At 43.1% G+C, this 15,316-nt stretch overlaps 1 protein-coding gene across 3 annotated transcripts in view; it reads right to left on the bottom strand.

Moving 5' to 3' along the window:
- Nucleotides 1–577: 577 nt before the first annotated feature.
- Nucleotides 578–15,316, bottom strand: part of KLHL29 (kelch like family member 29) — a 391,153-nt gene continuing 376,414 nt past the window's right edge. For 2 of the 3 annotated variants that reach the window (XM_088052485.1, XM_005521832.3), the window contains 2 exons: nucleotides 14,492–14,636; nucleotides 578–2,918 (listed from right to left, as the gene is read on the bottom strand). In XM_088052485.1, the coding sequence (XP_087908611.1) occupies nucleotides 2,735–2,918; nucleotides 14,492–14,636 (329 nt within the window). In that variant the 3' untranslated portion in view covers nucleotides 578–2,734. The remainder of the gene's footprint in view (nucleotides 2,919–14,491; nucleotides 14,637–15,316) is intronic. The other variant, XM_088052486.1, reaches the window with a different exon arrangement.

Genomic DNA, 15,316 nt, shown 5'->3' with positions numbered 1-15,316 from the left:
TTCCAGATCCAGTTTTACAACTACCAGATGACACCCTAATGAAACATCAAAGAAGCCATGAACTGTTGCATGGAATTGCTCTCTGAACGATGTATCCAGTGAGGTACAGCTCCCACACTGGATACAAAGGAATTTGTATGACCATAGGGCAAATACAGCTTTCATCTTTTAGACATCACAGCAGCAGTGCAGCACAAACTTTTGCTTTTATTTAAAAAAAATAAAAAAACCTGTTTATCACGTTTTTGTTTTTTTTAAAGATCGTTTCCTAAACTATCTTGAGCCCTTCTGTTCTTTACTTAATAGTACATTTGGGAAAATAGATGAACAAGAAACAGTCTTTCTGAATAAAATCTAAACTTACTTCTAAGAGATTTTTTCTGAAATGAGAATGAAAGCACTTGGGAAGCTGCTGAGTGTTTAAGTATTAGCAATAAATTTTTGGATTTGTAAGAGAAACTAGTTGGATGGAATGAATACATTTTCATCCCTGGCTGGGTTGAAACATGAAGTCCCCATTTGTGCTGTGTTTTTACTTAATCAGTCATGACAAAATTAATCCAATCTGGATGCTGAATCTAGATCTATAAATATATTTATTATAATATAACAAGAACTTAACAGTAAACATAAACTATATACAATACCATTACAGATAACCCTGTTTTTAATATTATTCACAGAAATAGCCAGTTTTGTTCCAGTGTGAGAAATGAAGAAATAAGCTAAATTGGAAATGTCGAATGTGTTTCAGTCTTGTTGACAGGTAGCACCTCCTTTGGAGGTAGACACACACCAACACTAAAATTAGTCCTGCCCCAGGCAGTTAGAAACTTGTGCTCCAATCTTTAGGTTCACACTTGCACCCTGTTTGACATAAATACTTTAAATGACATACTAGTATATAATTTTGTTGTGCTTATTATTTTTCTTTTCTTTAAAGAATAAATAAAACAACTGCATAACAAAGGCTGGAACCTCACTGTCAAAATGAGAGGCTTGAGTCACCCTATAGCTTGACTCAGCTGACTCAAGCACATTTTCTTTAAATACTGCAAGATACAAATGTCTTTGTTTTTTTTTAAATTTTATTTTATAAATGATTATTAATAAAATAAGATGATTAGCTAACCATCTGCATTGATTTCCCCAAAGCTGTAGGCAGACCTCCCTCCATATAAAAAGGCTACTGTATTTGGTATGAAATTCAACTAGATATTGAATGCAAGATCTCACCCACACCCTGTACAGGACCCTCCTTCTTGAATTATTGGTATGGCATTTGGGATTTGAGTCTGCAAAGGCAAGTATGGCAACTTTTTTCCCTCTACTTGGAAGGAAACCAGACAATCCTTAGCTTGGGGTTACTTCCTACTGGTGAATTTTAAGATTCTTTCCCCTGCCCCCTCTATGTCACCCGCTCCATCTCCCATTTGTTCCTTTTATGTATAAATTTATAAAGAATTTCCACATCACAATGCTCTCTGGATAGACAATATTTTAATATATATAAAAATATAACCCCTGTGCTGTGCATATACTTACAACTCTACATAGTAATAATTTGAAGTCTCTTACACTGGGCTTAAGTCTATGCATTTTTCTACCATGGGCTTTAAACTCATGTGTTTAAAATCTGTAAGTAAGACGTATAAGGCTTCCACACCTAGGGAAGGAACTTGAAAAATAAAGTAAAATAAAAAAAACTTCTCAGACTTTACATAAAAGATAGTGGCATGTATCCCGACGTAAGGAATTTTGGTTGAGAGCCAAAACTAAGTGTGTGGCCACAGGAGGCATCTTCTGTGTTTGATGAACACGTGGCAAACCCACAGAACGCTGTGCGTTTTACTGTGATTCTGGCCAGAAGTGAAGAGTGGGTTTATCAGGAGAATGCCTCTGGAATCCAAACCATTTCCATTTTGCACTGCAGGAATCAAACACTGCCAAGTGCAGCAGCAGAAATCCAGAGGAAGAGGTTTAGAAGGCCCCCACCCCCCCACTGTGGGCATAGCCACATGTGCCCACTGGAGGATCACCAGGAGCAGAAACTCATCCAACCCAACAGACCTTTTGTTTTCATCATTTTACATGGAATTTATTACTAACGGCTATTCTTCTTCTCCCCAGTCCCCACCTCACCCTGCTTTTGGGCTCTTCTCTAGAGAACTGAAATATTTGTTTGATCTGATGGAAGACTGACATCAATGTAAGCCATCTGTCATTCAAGGTTTCTCTCAGTCATTGGTATTGAAAAGCATGTGTTAGAAACAAATGTAGGAATCAAAGTGGTAAGGACACTTTGACCTTTCAAATAGATTGATGCCTAAAGTGTAATAGTAAAACTAATCTGCATGGTTATTTCAAGAATTAAGCTTGAGCTCTAAAGTAAAATGCAGATTATTTTTTTCCTCTCTTCCCCAGCTTAAAAAATATGAGAAATTCTATTGCACCTGGGTTGACCAAAAGCCGATGTCCAGAACAAGTGCCACTATAACATCTAGTGACACCCTTGCATTATTAAGTTACAATATCTTACATAGCACGGAGCTCTCTGCTCCTTGTTCACCAAAAGGTGAGGATGATTTTTCTACATTCAATGTAGACACTATTCAAGACTTTAGAGCAATATGTTCACTGGCTGGCTTTGCTGCTTTTGTTCCTTAAGTAATAGTACTCCTCTTGCCTGCTTTCAGCAGGTACAAACAGTTCTCCATCCAACTCCTGAGGAACATCAGCCGCTCTGAATGTACTTCTTGATTGCTACACAGCCGTGTCGGAAAACGGGGCAGGGCATATTTGGTAGAAGTGTCCATGTATTTGTTTTAGGGTCATAGGCTTCCATATTTCCCAGGGCAGGTCCTTCACTGCTGACGATCCCACCAGTAGCATAGATTTTTCCATCCAGAACCACAGCACTGTGTTTTTTAAAAAAAAAAATATTAGTTTGAGTTAGTTTTCTTACTGAGCAATTTTCTTTTTAGGCTTAAAACACACCCAATCTTTTATAGCAATGGGTGAACAATGAATACACCTTTTGTTCTTATCTGTATAAAGCTGTGTGGGGATTTCTCTTCTCTCTCCCTCTCTCCAAAATTAATGCTTTTTGTGTTCCTGCCAGGTAGGTAACTGTTGTCTCTAATGTAAACAACAGATAAAAGTCCAAGTAAGATGTTTCTCCAGCCCAAACATGGGATCTGCAGCAAAAGCAACAGGGTGGTGTGTCCCTGTAATACTTTGCACATGCAAAACCAATCCAAGCAATTGGGGTTCCCACCACCTCAGCTGGAATAAGCTCTTGCTTCACGTTACTCCTTTAATTGTTAATAAGTGCTACAAAATGGGGGTTAAAAATCTTCAAAATATGTTCTGTTGCTTCAGCTCTTTCCATGTTTATGCCCTGGAATGGGGGCTTGGAGATCCCACTGACTTTGTCCTTGTGCATCCCAGTGGTCCATGGAAAAGCGGATCTGAGGCACACAGATCTGATGGTTGGTGCTGTGCAGCTGAGGGAATGACAGGACAGCTCTTTGTTGGCATCTAAAGAAGAAAAAAAACTTATTGCTTTCCTAAAGTGAAAGTGTTTGACTTCAGATACCTTGTGTAAATCAAGAACAATGGGGCTGGGCTAATCCCATGATCCGTGGGCTCCTGGTAAAACGGAAGGTGCACAGGTGTGGAAGGTATTTGAAAGAAAATTTGCTGCTTGGTTTAATCTCTTCCTCTTCCTTACATTTTATGCTTTGTCCTCTTGAGCAGTGGTGCACACAAAGACACTTCTTTGGGCTGATGAAGATGGGGCTGAGCTCCCATGTGTGCATTTGGAAATGGCAGAGGTGTCTGGGTGGGAAAAGCCAATGCAGGGCCTGCTGTGTGCTCCATGCTGCCATTGCACTGTGTGGGGGAAACCCAAAATGGGGTTGTTTGCTTTTCATCTGCTAGGAAGCCCATACTTGCCTTCCAATTTGATTAAATAATGTTAATCTAGATGGGGTTGAAAATGCCTTTTTTGGTGGCTGGATCCATTTAGAGAGCAGCTGATGAATGATTGTGTTGGGAAGGAAAATGGAGACTTGAAGAGTATGTACCTGCCAAAGGATAGTAGGGAAAACAAGAGGGATGGGAAGATGAGAAATCAATTGCAACCAAGAAGGTGGCCTAGATCTAACAAGGTGGAAAAGTGTAGTGATCCTCTAGGCTTGGTAGAAGCAAAGTAATTTTGTCTGGCTAATTTTGAAGTAATGGGAAGAGGAAAGATAAAAAGTGATAAAGGCAAAAGCCAGAGAGCGCTGGAAGACACAGGATGAACTGAGACTAAAATGGCACCGACAATGCCACGTGCTTCTGAAGAGCACAAGACTCTGATGTCCTTGTGGAGAAACAGAGCCTGAGGTTAAAAATAAACTCACAATGACAACAGTGAGGACTCAAATAAGCCTAGTCCCTGGGTACTGCCAGGAAATGGGAAATAATGAGAATCTTGTCAAAATAACTGTTAATCTGAAAGGAGGAGGAAGGAGAGAGAAACTTGAAACACTTGATTAGAGCCTATCCACAAATCAGCAGGGCTGGATGATGCATAGCCCAAGGTCCTGAGGGAGTTTGCTAATGAACTTACTGAACCATGGGTAATTATTTTTCAAACGTCAGGGAGAAATGGGGAAGAATAAAGACTTGAGTACAGCAAGCGACATCCTGAAAGATGGCTTTGAAAGAGAAGGAGCCCACCTCTGAAAGAGCCAGAGTGGTGGCAGAGAGGCACTGCCCAGCAGGAACTCCTACCAAGACTCAGTCCCTATGCCCAGGAGGAGGCAGAGGTGGTAGGACCAGCTTACCCAGTAAATCAGACAAATGTGCTAATTAAATCACAGTTTCAATTTAAGATATTTGCTATGGCATGGAAAGCCCATCTCTGGACAGGAACAAGTTACTCTTTAGGCAGGCTGGGAATTACAGCTTGCAAAATCTGGCCTGAGGAGGGGGAAGAATTGCCCCACCCCAGGGCTCCTGATATGGTGGAGGGGCTGCTGAAAAGAGCAGAGAATTGAGAGACAAGGCCCTCAGGTAGTGGTTGCCGGTGGTTTTTGGTTTTTTGGTTTTTTTTTTCCTGGATTGTTAAGTTGAAGATGGAAGCTTACTGGTTTGGGATGTGGAAGAAGGTCAGAGGTGGACTGTGGTACAAAGCAGCTCTACTGCCTTGGTTCTCTAATGAAATGCTGATTACTGATTAAAACAGTACTCGTACACAATGCTTGATGCAAAAAAGGAAATAAAAATTAAATGGGTTATCAGTTTTGTTAAGTGGGAAAAATTAAATAAACTCCAAAAGATCCCTAAAAAAGATGTCTGAAGAATTAACAATAATGGGCAATTAAAATAAATACTAGTGTGGAGCACCAAGCCTGGGGCTGGTTCCATCAGTGCTGATGATCAAGGTCTGCTGCCCATGAGGGGCCTTAGTTTTAATTTACTGGTGTGGACATGCTGGTGTAGATGGCAGCACCTCACACCAATGCAGAGAGGATCTCAGTCCTCAGTCACCATTGGTGTAAGGGGCTGGTCTACCACTCACTGCTCATTCACTGATGAAATTCCTCTGCATGGAGCTTTTGATCTGGATGGGAAGAACGGAATGACCAGAGGAAAACTCTACAGGTGACCATAGGAACAGGAGCCAAGCTGCCAGCAGCCCTTCCCTTCCTCTGTGCTGCACAGCTGAAATCTGGCCTTAAGTGCTGGTATTCCCCTGGGCATCTCACATTAGGTCTCTAAACAGGGACGTGGGTGCCTTCAATAATTCTTGTGTTGCATCTTGGCCACCTACATTCCTTCTAGTGAAATCTTTCCTGTGGCATGTTCAGAAGGAGCTACTCTGAGCCCAAGCTGCTGCCACTGCAGAGCAGCTGAGCAGCCAAGGAAACCTTCCCAACATGATCTGGGCCTGGGCTCCTCCCCAGCCCATGCTCTGGATTTGGGGTTGCAGTGAGTGGGCAAGTGCTGCCCTTGTTCTCTGGAACCTGGGCTACAGCCCTGGAAAGAATTCCAGCCCAGCACCTGGGACAGGCAGCTCAATCCTGTACCTTCCCATCATGGTGCTAATACAGGGGGGAAGAAATGGATGCTGAATTCCACCCTCTGGAAGACTGTATGAATTTTAAGTGGTGATTAGAGCAACTTCTGCTCCCTCCATATGCAATTCCCATAGATAAGACTGGCATAATGCTTAGCTTGTGAGTCATGCCCAAAGTTAAGCAAAGCTCACTAGCTGCTCCTGCCATGAAGAAATAGGCAGTTCTGAGCACACAGTGGGTCCTCATATGTACAGGGAACTTTGGAGACATTAAGGCATCTCTGGGGCTAAAGTGGCAGGTAGGTGCTTAAGATAATTAGGAATTTAATCCTAAATTGCTGCTACTTTGTAGTATTGGGACAACCACTGCTAATTTCTAGGACCTTAGGGAACAGAAAACTCAAGTGGGTTCTAAAACCTTAAGAGAAGTGAGTAGAAACGAATATGCTCATTGCTCTTTCTTCTTCACTGTGACAATATTTCGTTTCTCCCCTCACTTCCATTCCATCAGCTGTAAAAACATCGTTACCAAGGCTGACATACAAAGAAAGAAATAATTACAATAATTAGGATGCGAGTTTATTGCTTGGTGCCATTAATCCTGAGAGATAAAATGATTACAGGCTGTCAGAGCCTGGGAAGGAAGGAAGGAAGGAAGCTTTGTGCCAGAGAGCCTTGCTGCAGGGACACAAACCCTGGTGGCTTTGGGGCAGCGACTTCCCTGGCTGTGGAGCAGCCAGACCTCCACCTCTCCAGCAGAATGCCTGGGGAGAAGGTAATGGGCATCCAAATCCAGATCACTTCAACCACTCCTTCCAAAAAATTGAGCTTCAGCAAATTATTACTGTGCAGGCTAATGAATGACGCAGCTTTCCACTCTGCAGGCAATTACTGCTGTTCACCAGAAAGGCTTCTCCTGTCCTATGACTGATTCTCCTGAGGTGCCTGGGCATCCTTCATTTCCCAAGCTCAGTTGTCAGAGGATCATGCTGTGACTGTCCCCTGACACTGCCATGGGTCGTCTGATCCATCTGCTGCCTCCATGAAGCTCTGGATCACACTCCTAGGAAAATCCCAATGAGGCTGAGGTGTGCCAAGGGCTAGTGGGCACCTGACTGTCCATGACTGGTGTGCTTGTGTAATCTAAACACCTTTTACATCTCTTCCCTGCCTATCCATATTTCAGTCCTTGCCCAGGCTGAGCAAATGTGATAAAAGGTCCTGCTCTGACAGTTGCCTGTTAAAGGATTTGGTGGACAAACTGAATCACTGAAACAAAAAATCAAGCAACAGCCCAGGCAGGAAGGGACCTTGAAAGATCATCTAGTCCAGCCTTTTGTGGGAAAGGGACACCAGATGAGATTGTCTTGCATCCTGTCCAGTCACATCAAAACCTTTGGTGATGGGGACTCCACCACATCCATGGGGACATTGTTCCAGTGAATGACTGATCTCACTGTAAAAACTTCTTACATCACAATGGAGCCTCTCTTTGTGCAGCTGGCCCCATTGTCTCCTCCCCATGGCTCCTTATCAAGAGAGAGTTTCTGTCCTCCTTGTAGCTACTGTTTTAGTGCTGGAATACTCTGTGAGGGTCCCCTGAGCCATCCCTTCTCCAGGGAGAGAAGACCCAACTCTTTCAAGTCTTCCCTCCTCAGACGGGCTCTCTAGCCCTGTGATCATCTTCACAACCCTCCTCTGGACTCTCTCCAGTCTATCTGTGTCTTTTCTGAACTGTTGCAACCCGAAGTACTGCCTGACAAGAGCTGAGTCGAGTGAGAAGATGAGTCTCCTGATGGGCAGTAAGATTTGGAAGCGGAGGATGTCACTGTCTTTTTTTTGTATGTTTGAGACGTGAATGCCTGGGTGCTCTTGCTCCAGGACTTCTCTTTCCCAATGACGTGCTGGACATATCATCAACCAGTGGGACTAAAAGAAATATCAATTTTATTACTGCTTTAAAATTTCCTGCTCAGTCCTAAAGATCACATCAGCCTCATAAAATGTTAACAATTTTTTTAAAATTCTGTCTTTTAACTCTTAGGGTTGCAAAAGAAATGGCTGAATTAGTGTATTGTTTTGACTTCCTGAAGCTCAGTATCTTTCTGAGGCCTCAAGGATTGGTGTTCTCCCTCCTCATTCCTGGATATGCATAGAGAAGCACACATGTATTTGGAGCAGTTCCATGAACATTATTGAGCGTTATCCTGTCAACAAAGGATCTGCTTAAAAGAAGGGGTGAAAAAAAACCCAAACCCGTATTTATTAGTGGATGAATTTCCTTCCTGCCCTAAGATTTCAGGAGGGCTTTACTGGAGGTGGAACTGAATTATACTGGTGGGATTCTTGGGGTTGTCCTGTGCAGGGACAGGAGTTTGACTTGATAATCCTTGTGCATCCCTTCCAACTGAGGATATTCTGTAATTCCAGGATGCTCATTAACTGGATGGAGCTGATGTTAGGACCAGGGAAGCCTGCAGGGTCCCAGCCCCTGCAGGGTGTGGCTCTGAGCAGGACCATGCAGAACTGCAAGTGCCCCTTAAGCTTTCTTTTAAACCAGTGACCTTTCTGAGACACCTGCACGGTGGTTTGTGGCACTGGAGCAAAAGGCATTGCTGGCACTGTGTCTGTGGGTGGTGGCAGTCAGGGAGCCAAAGCACTGTCCCCTGTTTGGCGGCAGTGCTGACAGCCCCCGGCGCTGAGAGCGGCCGCGCTGGCAGCCAGGTTGTCATGTCGCAGAAGGCTTGAGCTCGGGTGGCTGTGTCGCGCTGCCAGAAGTGTCATCTTTACAATCAGATGGATAAATGAGGGTCCAGATTAGTCATGGTCAATTAGGAGGATATCATGCCCCTTCCTGGAGCAGGATTATTAGTGTGGGTGTTTTGGCCAAGCTCCAGTTATATTCTCCCCTACTCTGCGATCACTTTCCTTTGCTAATGATCCCAAACCATCACATGGCATCGTTACTTGTTGCTGAAAACCAGCAGTGTTTTACTCCAAAGTCCACAGCACATCAGTAATGGCCTGAGTGCTCTGTCTATATCAGTTATACTTTAATGTCCACCACAATCCTTCATGTCATCAGCTCATACAGAAATTACTGCCACTAGTCTGGTGCAGCAGTTCTCACTGCTGTCTGTAGAGCACAACCCCACACCTATGTCTCCTTCCATATAGGCTGGAAGGTTTTGGTTTTCCCTTCTGGACTCAAAACACTCCAGCTGCAAATGAACATATAAGCCTGTAGGTTGAGGAGGCCATTGAGGAAACCTGCTCCATAATAGCTGCACCTGGGAATATCCATCCAAACAAGCTGTGTTCCAATCCCTTCCAGTGCCTGGAGTTACCATGAGCATTGGAAGGCAGAAAGGAGCCAGCCTGGGGAGGCCGTAGCTGGTGCTGTAGGTCAGCAATGCCTGTCAGGTCAGTACAGGGGGCACCATGCTTTGCTGTTCAAAAACAAGGCCTTACTTGAAAATAAGAGGTTGGGGGAGGCAGGGGGGTGGGGCTCTGTGTGTGTGTGTGTGTGTGTAAAATAATCCCCAAACTGACCCTGGTTTTGTGCTGCTCATCCTGAGTCAAATTTTTATTAAAGATTTCCATTCAGCAGAACCATCTAATAAATCTTACTGGTTAGCAGTCAGAGGAGGAGAAAGAAAATGCTTTTCTGGTGTCTGTTGGGAATTGCTGGTACTAAATTAGCTTCTCTGGAATTATTGCTGGCACCACCATGCTGCCGCTGTTGCCCCGTGGAGGCTCCCTGTAGCACAAGCCTGTTTGCACGCTGCCTGCATCCTAAGCAAGCAGAATATGGAATTTTTAATCATGCACAGGAATGCATTTGGTATTCTTTTCACTTGTGGAAAAATAAACCCTTGAAGGGCATTGCAGGAAGGGAGAACTCCTGCCTGCAAAGGGAGGCCTTCCCACACTAAAGGGGAGGGATATCTGCAAGTCTTTTTGGAGAGAGGTGTCTGGCAGAGCGAGGTGTCATCATCTCATCCTGGCTTTCCATTCCTGTTGGCTGCTGTCCACCATCTCAAGATCCCACAAACAAACAGGGGCTGCCAAACTGAGACAGGGTGTGTGGCAAAAAGCTCACACTTGCCCGATGTTTGGGAAATGTCAAATATTTCCCTCGCCTGTTGTGTGGAAGGTGTTCAACCTCTCAGTGAATTTTAAAATGCTTCAGGCCTATTATAGTTATTTTCTCATTTAGCACCATCTTTCAAAGGGTTAATTCTACATCAGCATGAATTTCTTATTGACTTCCACCAGGCTGGGCTTAATCTGAAAATGATCCTCAATTTGCTCTTCTGTTTATTGTGAGCTGGAGACCCAAACCATTTATTTTTCATTTTTCATTAAAAGTAATTTAACTTGATATTAAAACCATTTGAATGGACCTTTAATTTTTCACAGGCAGGGAATGTCACACACATTTCTTTTCCCTCTGCTCGAGGCTGTCATGCTCCCTCATCACTAACATGTAGAAACAAAGCAGATAAAAATAAAAGTGATGCGGTCAAGATTTTTCCCAGCAAATTCAGTATTGAGTGATTCCTGGTGAGAGGAGATCAATAGCATGCAGTTAATTTTTAAGTTGTTTATGTTGCTGCTTTTAAACCATGTTTTTTGTGATCCATGCTAATGAGTGGAATGAGGAATTTATAGATTCACAGGCTAAGGTCAGAAGGGACCTCTGTGCTTAGTTAATCTGAGCTTGTGTATACACAGGCCATGGACATTTCCCCAGGCAGCATCTCTCCCGGAAACGTATCTAATCTCCTCTTAAAAACAGCAAGTGTTGGTGAGTTCACCCCCTCCCTTGCTGCTTGTCTGTTTAATTATCTTTGCTGTTGGAAAAGTGTTTCACTTCAAGGCCAAGATGTGCAACCTGACTTTCCAGCCCTTGTAACCTGCTATGCCTTTGTCTGTGAGACGGAAAGCTTCTCCATTTGCTCCCAGTGATCAAGTCACCTCTCAGCCTTTTTTTGATAAACTCCTTGAGTTTCATGTCAAAGACATTGCAAAGATTTGCAATCTGGGTCATTTTGGCAGCTTCCCTTTGAACTTCTGCTGATATTTTCACATTTGATGCAGGACCCAGGACCCGCACTTGTGTCCCAGTGCTGTATGCAGCAGCACTTGCTCTACCCAGCTTCAGCTTGTTTTCATTTTGGTGTTGGGGATCGTTTCATATCTCAAATATTGCACTGACCTTTTATCCAGAGCATTGTGATGCAAGCTCATGTTGTGCTGCTCTGAGTGATCTCCTTTATGTCCTCCTCTGAGAGCCTGGCTGTCTAAGGAAGCAGGGCTGCTGTGAGTGTGCTTCCTCCATGTCTTAATTTGTATTTAAAATACCACTGCTGGCTTGAGACAGTTCAACTGAGATATTCAGGGAACTGATAAAATAGCTTCTTCTGTAATATTCTGTACCCAGTAAGTGTTAAGTCCCCTACAGCTTTTATCAGGAGAGATTTTCTATTACCTGGATTGTTGATAGATGTATTAAACAGCATTGAAGAAGAAATGCTTGCTACCAGTGGCCTTGCTCAATGATATCTTCTCATTAACAACTACATTTTGAGATCTGTCAGTGAAGCAGATTTAATCTCTCTACCATGGGCCTTGTTAATTCCATATAATGCCAGCCAAATACCTTGGAGAAACTGCAGTATATTACAGCATCACAGTTGTCTTTAGCAGCCAGGCGTGTTGTATTACAAACCAAAACAAAGAACTAGTTTCCCCAACACCTTTGGTGGACTTGGCAGTGTCAGGTTTATGGCTGGATTTGAGGACCTTAGAGGTCTTTTCAAACTTAAATGATGCTATGACAACAGGGTGGTTTAACAAGCCTCATTTTCCAGAGAAGTGCATTGATTGATCTTCATTATTTTATTAGCATCTAGTTATTTGTTGATGAAATCCCAAATTAACCACTCTGATATTTTGCAGAGGACCAACATGAGGCTAAGTGAGACCACTTACCTTGATGCTGGTACTTTGCAAAATTAATTGCTGCACTGAAATTCTCCTTTTCACCTTTTCAAAATACAGAAACACTTTGGCAGTGCCCTGATTCATCCTCAACTTGAAAAGTTATTAAAAATCAACATTAGTGGTTCAATCAGCTTCTCAACAAAGTCTCTAAAGACACCTGTGTCTAAGACAGCTGGGTTGCTGGATCTGAGAACATAATTTCAGAGTTCCCATCTTTCCCTGCTGCCAACAGTGAGTGCTTTTGGTCCCTCACAGCAGAATATGGAATCAAACCTCCATGTTCCCTTCCAATTACAGATGAGAAACACCCACCCAATCAGTCTGTATTTTAATTTTCTACCTCATCAGTCTCATCAGCAGAGGTTTTATAACTGATTCAAATTACTAATTTGGTCCCCAAAGTTTTTAAGTGCCTTTCTTTTCGCTCCCATTAGCCCTCAGCGTTGGTTCCCTCAGCCTCCTGTAGCAGCAGCAGGTTTTTAAACTATTTGTTGCTGCTGACCCCCCATCTTCCCTATTTCCATAAACACTGATTTATTTAGGTTTTGTCACAGGCTTTACATGTCTTTAGGCTGAAATATTTTTTCCTTGACTGTTTCCCAGCACATTCAAGAATCTTTGAAATGGTGGTGCCTTTTTTGCTTCACATTATATGGGTTTTTTTTTGGTGACCATTCATCTATAAATGTAGGTTTGCTGTCTACTGTTGCTCTAGGCATTAGAAAAAAATGTCATCTAAAAGTTTGAAGTTACTTTTTATGGATGGGTGGCAAATTCTACTTAAAGCCAATTATTACGGTGCCTAAGCACTAGGGAATATTTAGGTCACCAGTTCACCTTCCCTGGTCGTTCTGTTCTGCTGGGTGCAGAGCAAAGCATCCCTTCATGTTAGAAACCCTAGCAAGTTTTCAGGTGAGGTGCTCAGCCAAGAGCTGAAATCAGACATGCAATTTCTTTTGTATATTTTACAGATTCTTGTTACCTTTTACAAACCCAAGATGTTCAAAGAGCAGCTCATCCCTCTCTATGAAGGATGGGAAGATAGAGGAATGTATCAAATGTCCATGTCCCTCATATTTCATTTTACAACTTAGGGCTCTAATCCCGAGTGGTATTGTACCTGTTATTTCTGGTTTTCAGGAGAAAAATATCATTATATGCTGCCTGAGCACTGCACTCCTCCTCCTGGTTTGCCTCCTGCTAGAGTGGAGTGACTAGGAGCAGAGGAACAGTGCAGCAGAGGAACAGGGCAGCAGGCACGGGTATGGAACTGTCTTGGGACAGAGCTGGTGCTCTGATACCTCTGCTTACAGCAGTATCTGCTCCAGCAGCCAAGAGAGGGTGCCCCTTAAATTAATAAAAAGAAGGGAAAAAAGGGTGAAAATGAGAAAAAAACCCAGAAAAAATAGAAAACCCGAGCATGATTTCTTAAAAGGCATTTTCTCATGTGCTTTGAAGTGAAAGGCTAAATCCAAGTTAAAACATGGAGGTGTTTTCCAGCAGTAGGGTGGGGGAGCAAGGTGCAGTTGGCTGAAAATTTGGAAGATGTGGGTCTGCTGTGGGCCCTGCTCCTGCCTCATTACTGCTCTTCCTCCCACGCCAGCCAGTGTTTTTTTGGGACAGTGCCTGACACAGCCTTTCCACCCTGCTTGGCTCAGAGCCTCAGGGTGCTGCTGTGTCAGACATGGATGACAAACCCTCACCTGGAGCCTGTGGCAGTGCCTAGTGACCAGCTGTGGCTTTTCCAGGGAAACCAGCAGCTCAGCCCTTTCCCAGCATGGGAATCTGCTCTGTGATGGGTTGGCTGTGCACAGCCCAAAACGAGCCTGTCTTTCAGTAGCAGCCATGTAAAACTATTTAAAAGGCCTTTAAGTGCTGCCAGTACCTGCAATGGCTGCCAAGTTTTATTTTTGTCAGACAATTTGTGAAATTTGTTCAACTTGTGACCATGATCAGGGAAGCGAGCCTGAAAAGCAATCACAAGCACCTAATAAATAATAGTAATTAATATCGGTGTATGGTGCTTACTCAGTATTCTTCTTTCAAGGATGTTTTAGCTAGTTAGCAAAAATGTTCCACTTTATGGTGGTCTCTCCTACAGAGGGTATTTATCATCCTCTAGTTGCACATGGCAGACTGAGAACAACATTCTTGTAATCACTGGAGGAGCCCAACACACATCTCTCCCCGTGATCCATGATGCCTGAATGTGAGGAGACACATGAACTGTAAGAGACTGCTGAATGTACATTTTGGGAAATGCTGTGTGCCTGAACACATACAGAAAAGAGATGAGGAAAAAACCCCAAATGGTTCACACCTCCCTTCCCCTCTCCCCTTCACTTGTAGTAGCTTATTTATCAACAGAAAATGTTAAGGCACCGGTAATTCAATTTTAATGTTTTTTCTCACCTGCAGAACTGCCTGGAGTGGTTCATGTTGGGACCTGCTTTAATATTGCCTTTCTCTGGGTCATAGATGGTGGTTGCTCGTGCATAAGCTCCTCCAAGAATAAAGATGAACCCATTGAGAGTGACTGCAGGAGCATATTTGTTATCTGTCAATGGAAAGCAACACTGAGATCAGTTTTAGGCTCAGGTTTGGAGACTGTTTTTTTATTTATACATTCCCCTTATTTATAGATAAGTCACGTTTCTCTAAACCTCCAAGGCTAGGGAAAGAAAAATGAGGAAACCTTTCCTGGTTTTGTTCTCCTCTCTCCAAGTTCTCAAAGGCACTTTTAAAGTTCATCACTCCATCCCCCAGTATGTGCCTCCCTCTAAACTGGTAAAGAACAATTATCTTCTCCTGAAGCCTAATGGAGTCACCATGAAAGTTCCACAGTTACATATGAAATTAAGATGTCAAATTGTTTTGAATTTTGAATTGCTGCAAATTTTAGCTCAGATGCTTCCCATGCCTGTGCAGCAGCTAAGTATAGCAGAAACCCACAGCACAGAGACCCCTTAATAATGTTCAATAGTTTATACTCTTTTATATTGTACTTTTGCTTGTGGGAAGGTCACCCACGCATTTCCAGAAGATTTTCTGAGCCCTGATTTCTTTTTCATCTTTACCTGTCTCATAAATTCACCTGCATTTTTATTTTCAGATGTGTGTGTATCTCCAAGCAGTCCTGTAATGTAGCAACAAACTGAGGTTGGGAGTTTGAAATTAAGCAATTCTCTCATCCTGAGTCAAGTTCAATCAGATTTTCTGAGGACGCTTTAAAATTCT

Source organism: Pseudopodoces humilis, chromosome 3, assembly GCF_049639895.1.
Source record: "Pseudopodoces humilis isolate 2021_Gansu_Grassland_sample_001 chromosome 3, ASM4963989v1, whole genome shotgun sequence".
NCBI lineage: Eukaryota > Metazoa > Chordata > Aves > Passeriformes > Paridae > Pseudopodoces > Pseudopodoces humilis.
Note: the sequence above shows the minus strand (reverse complement) of the source record. Positions and strands in the feature narration are given on the sequence as shown.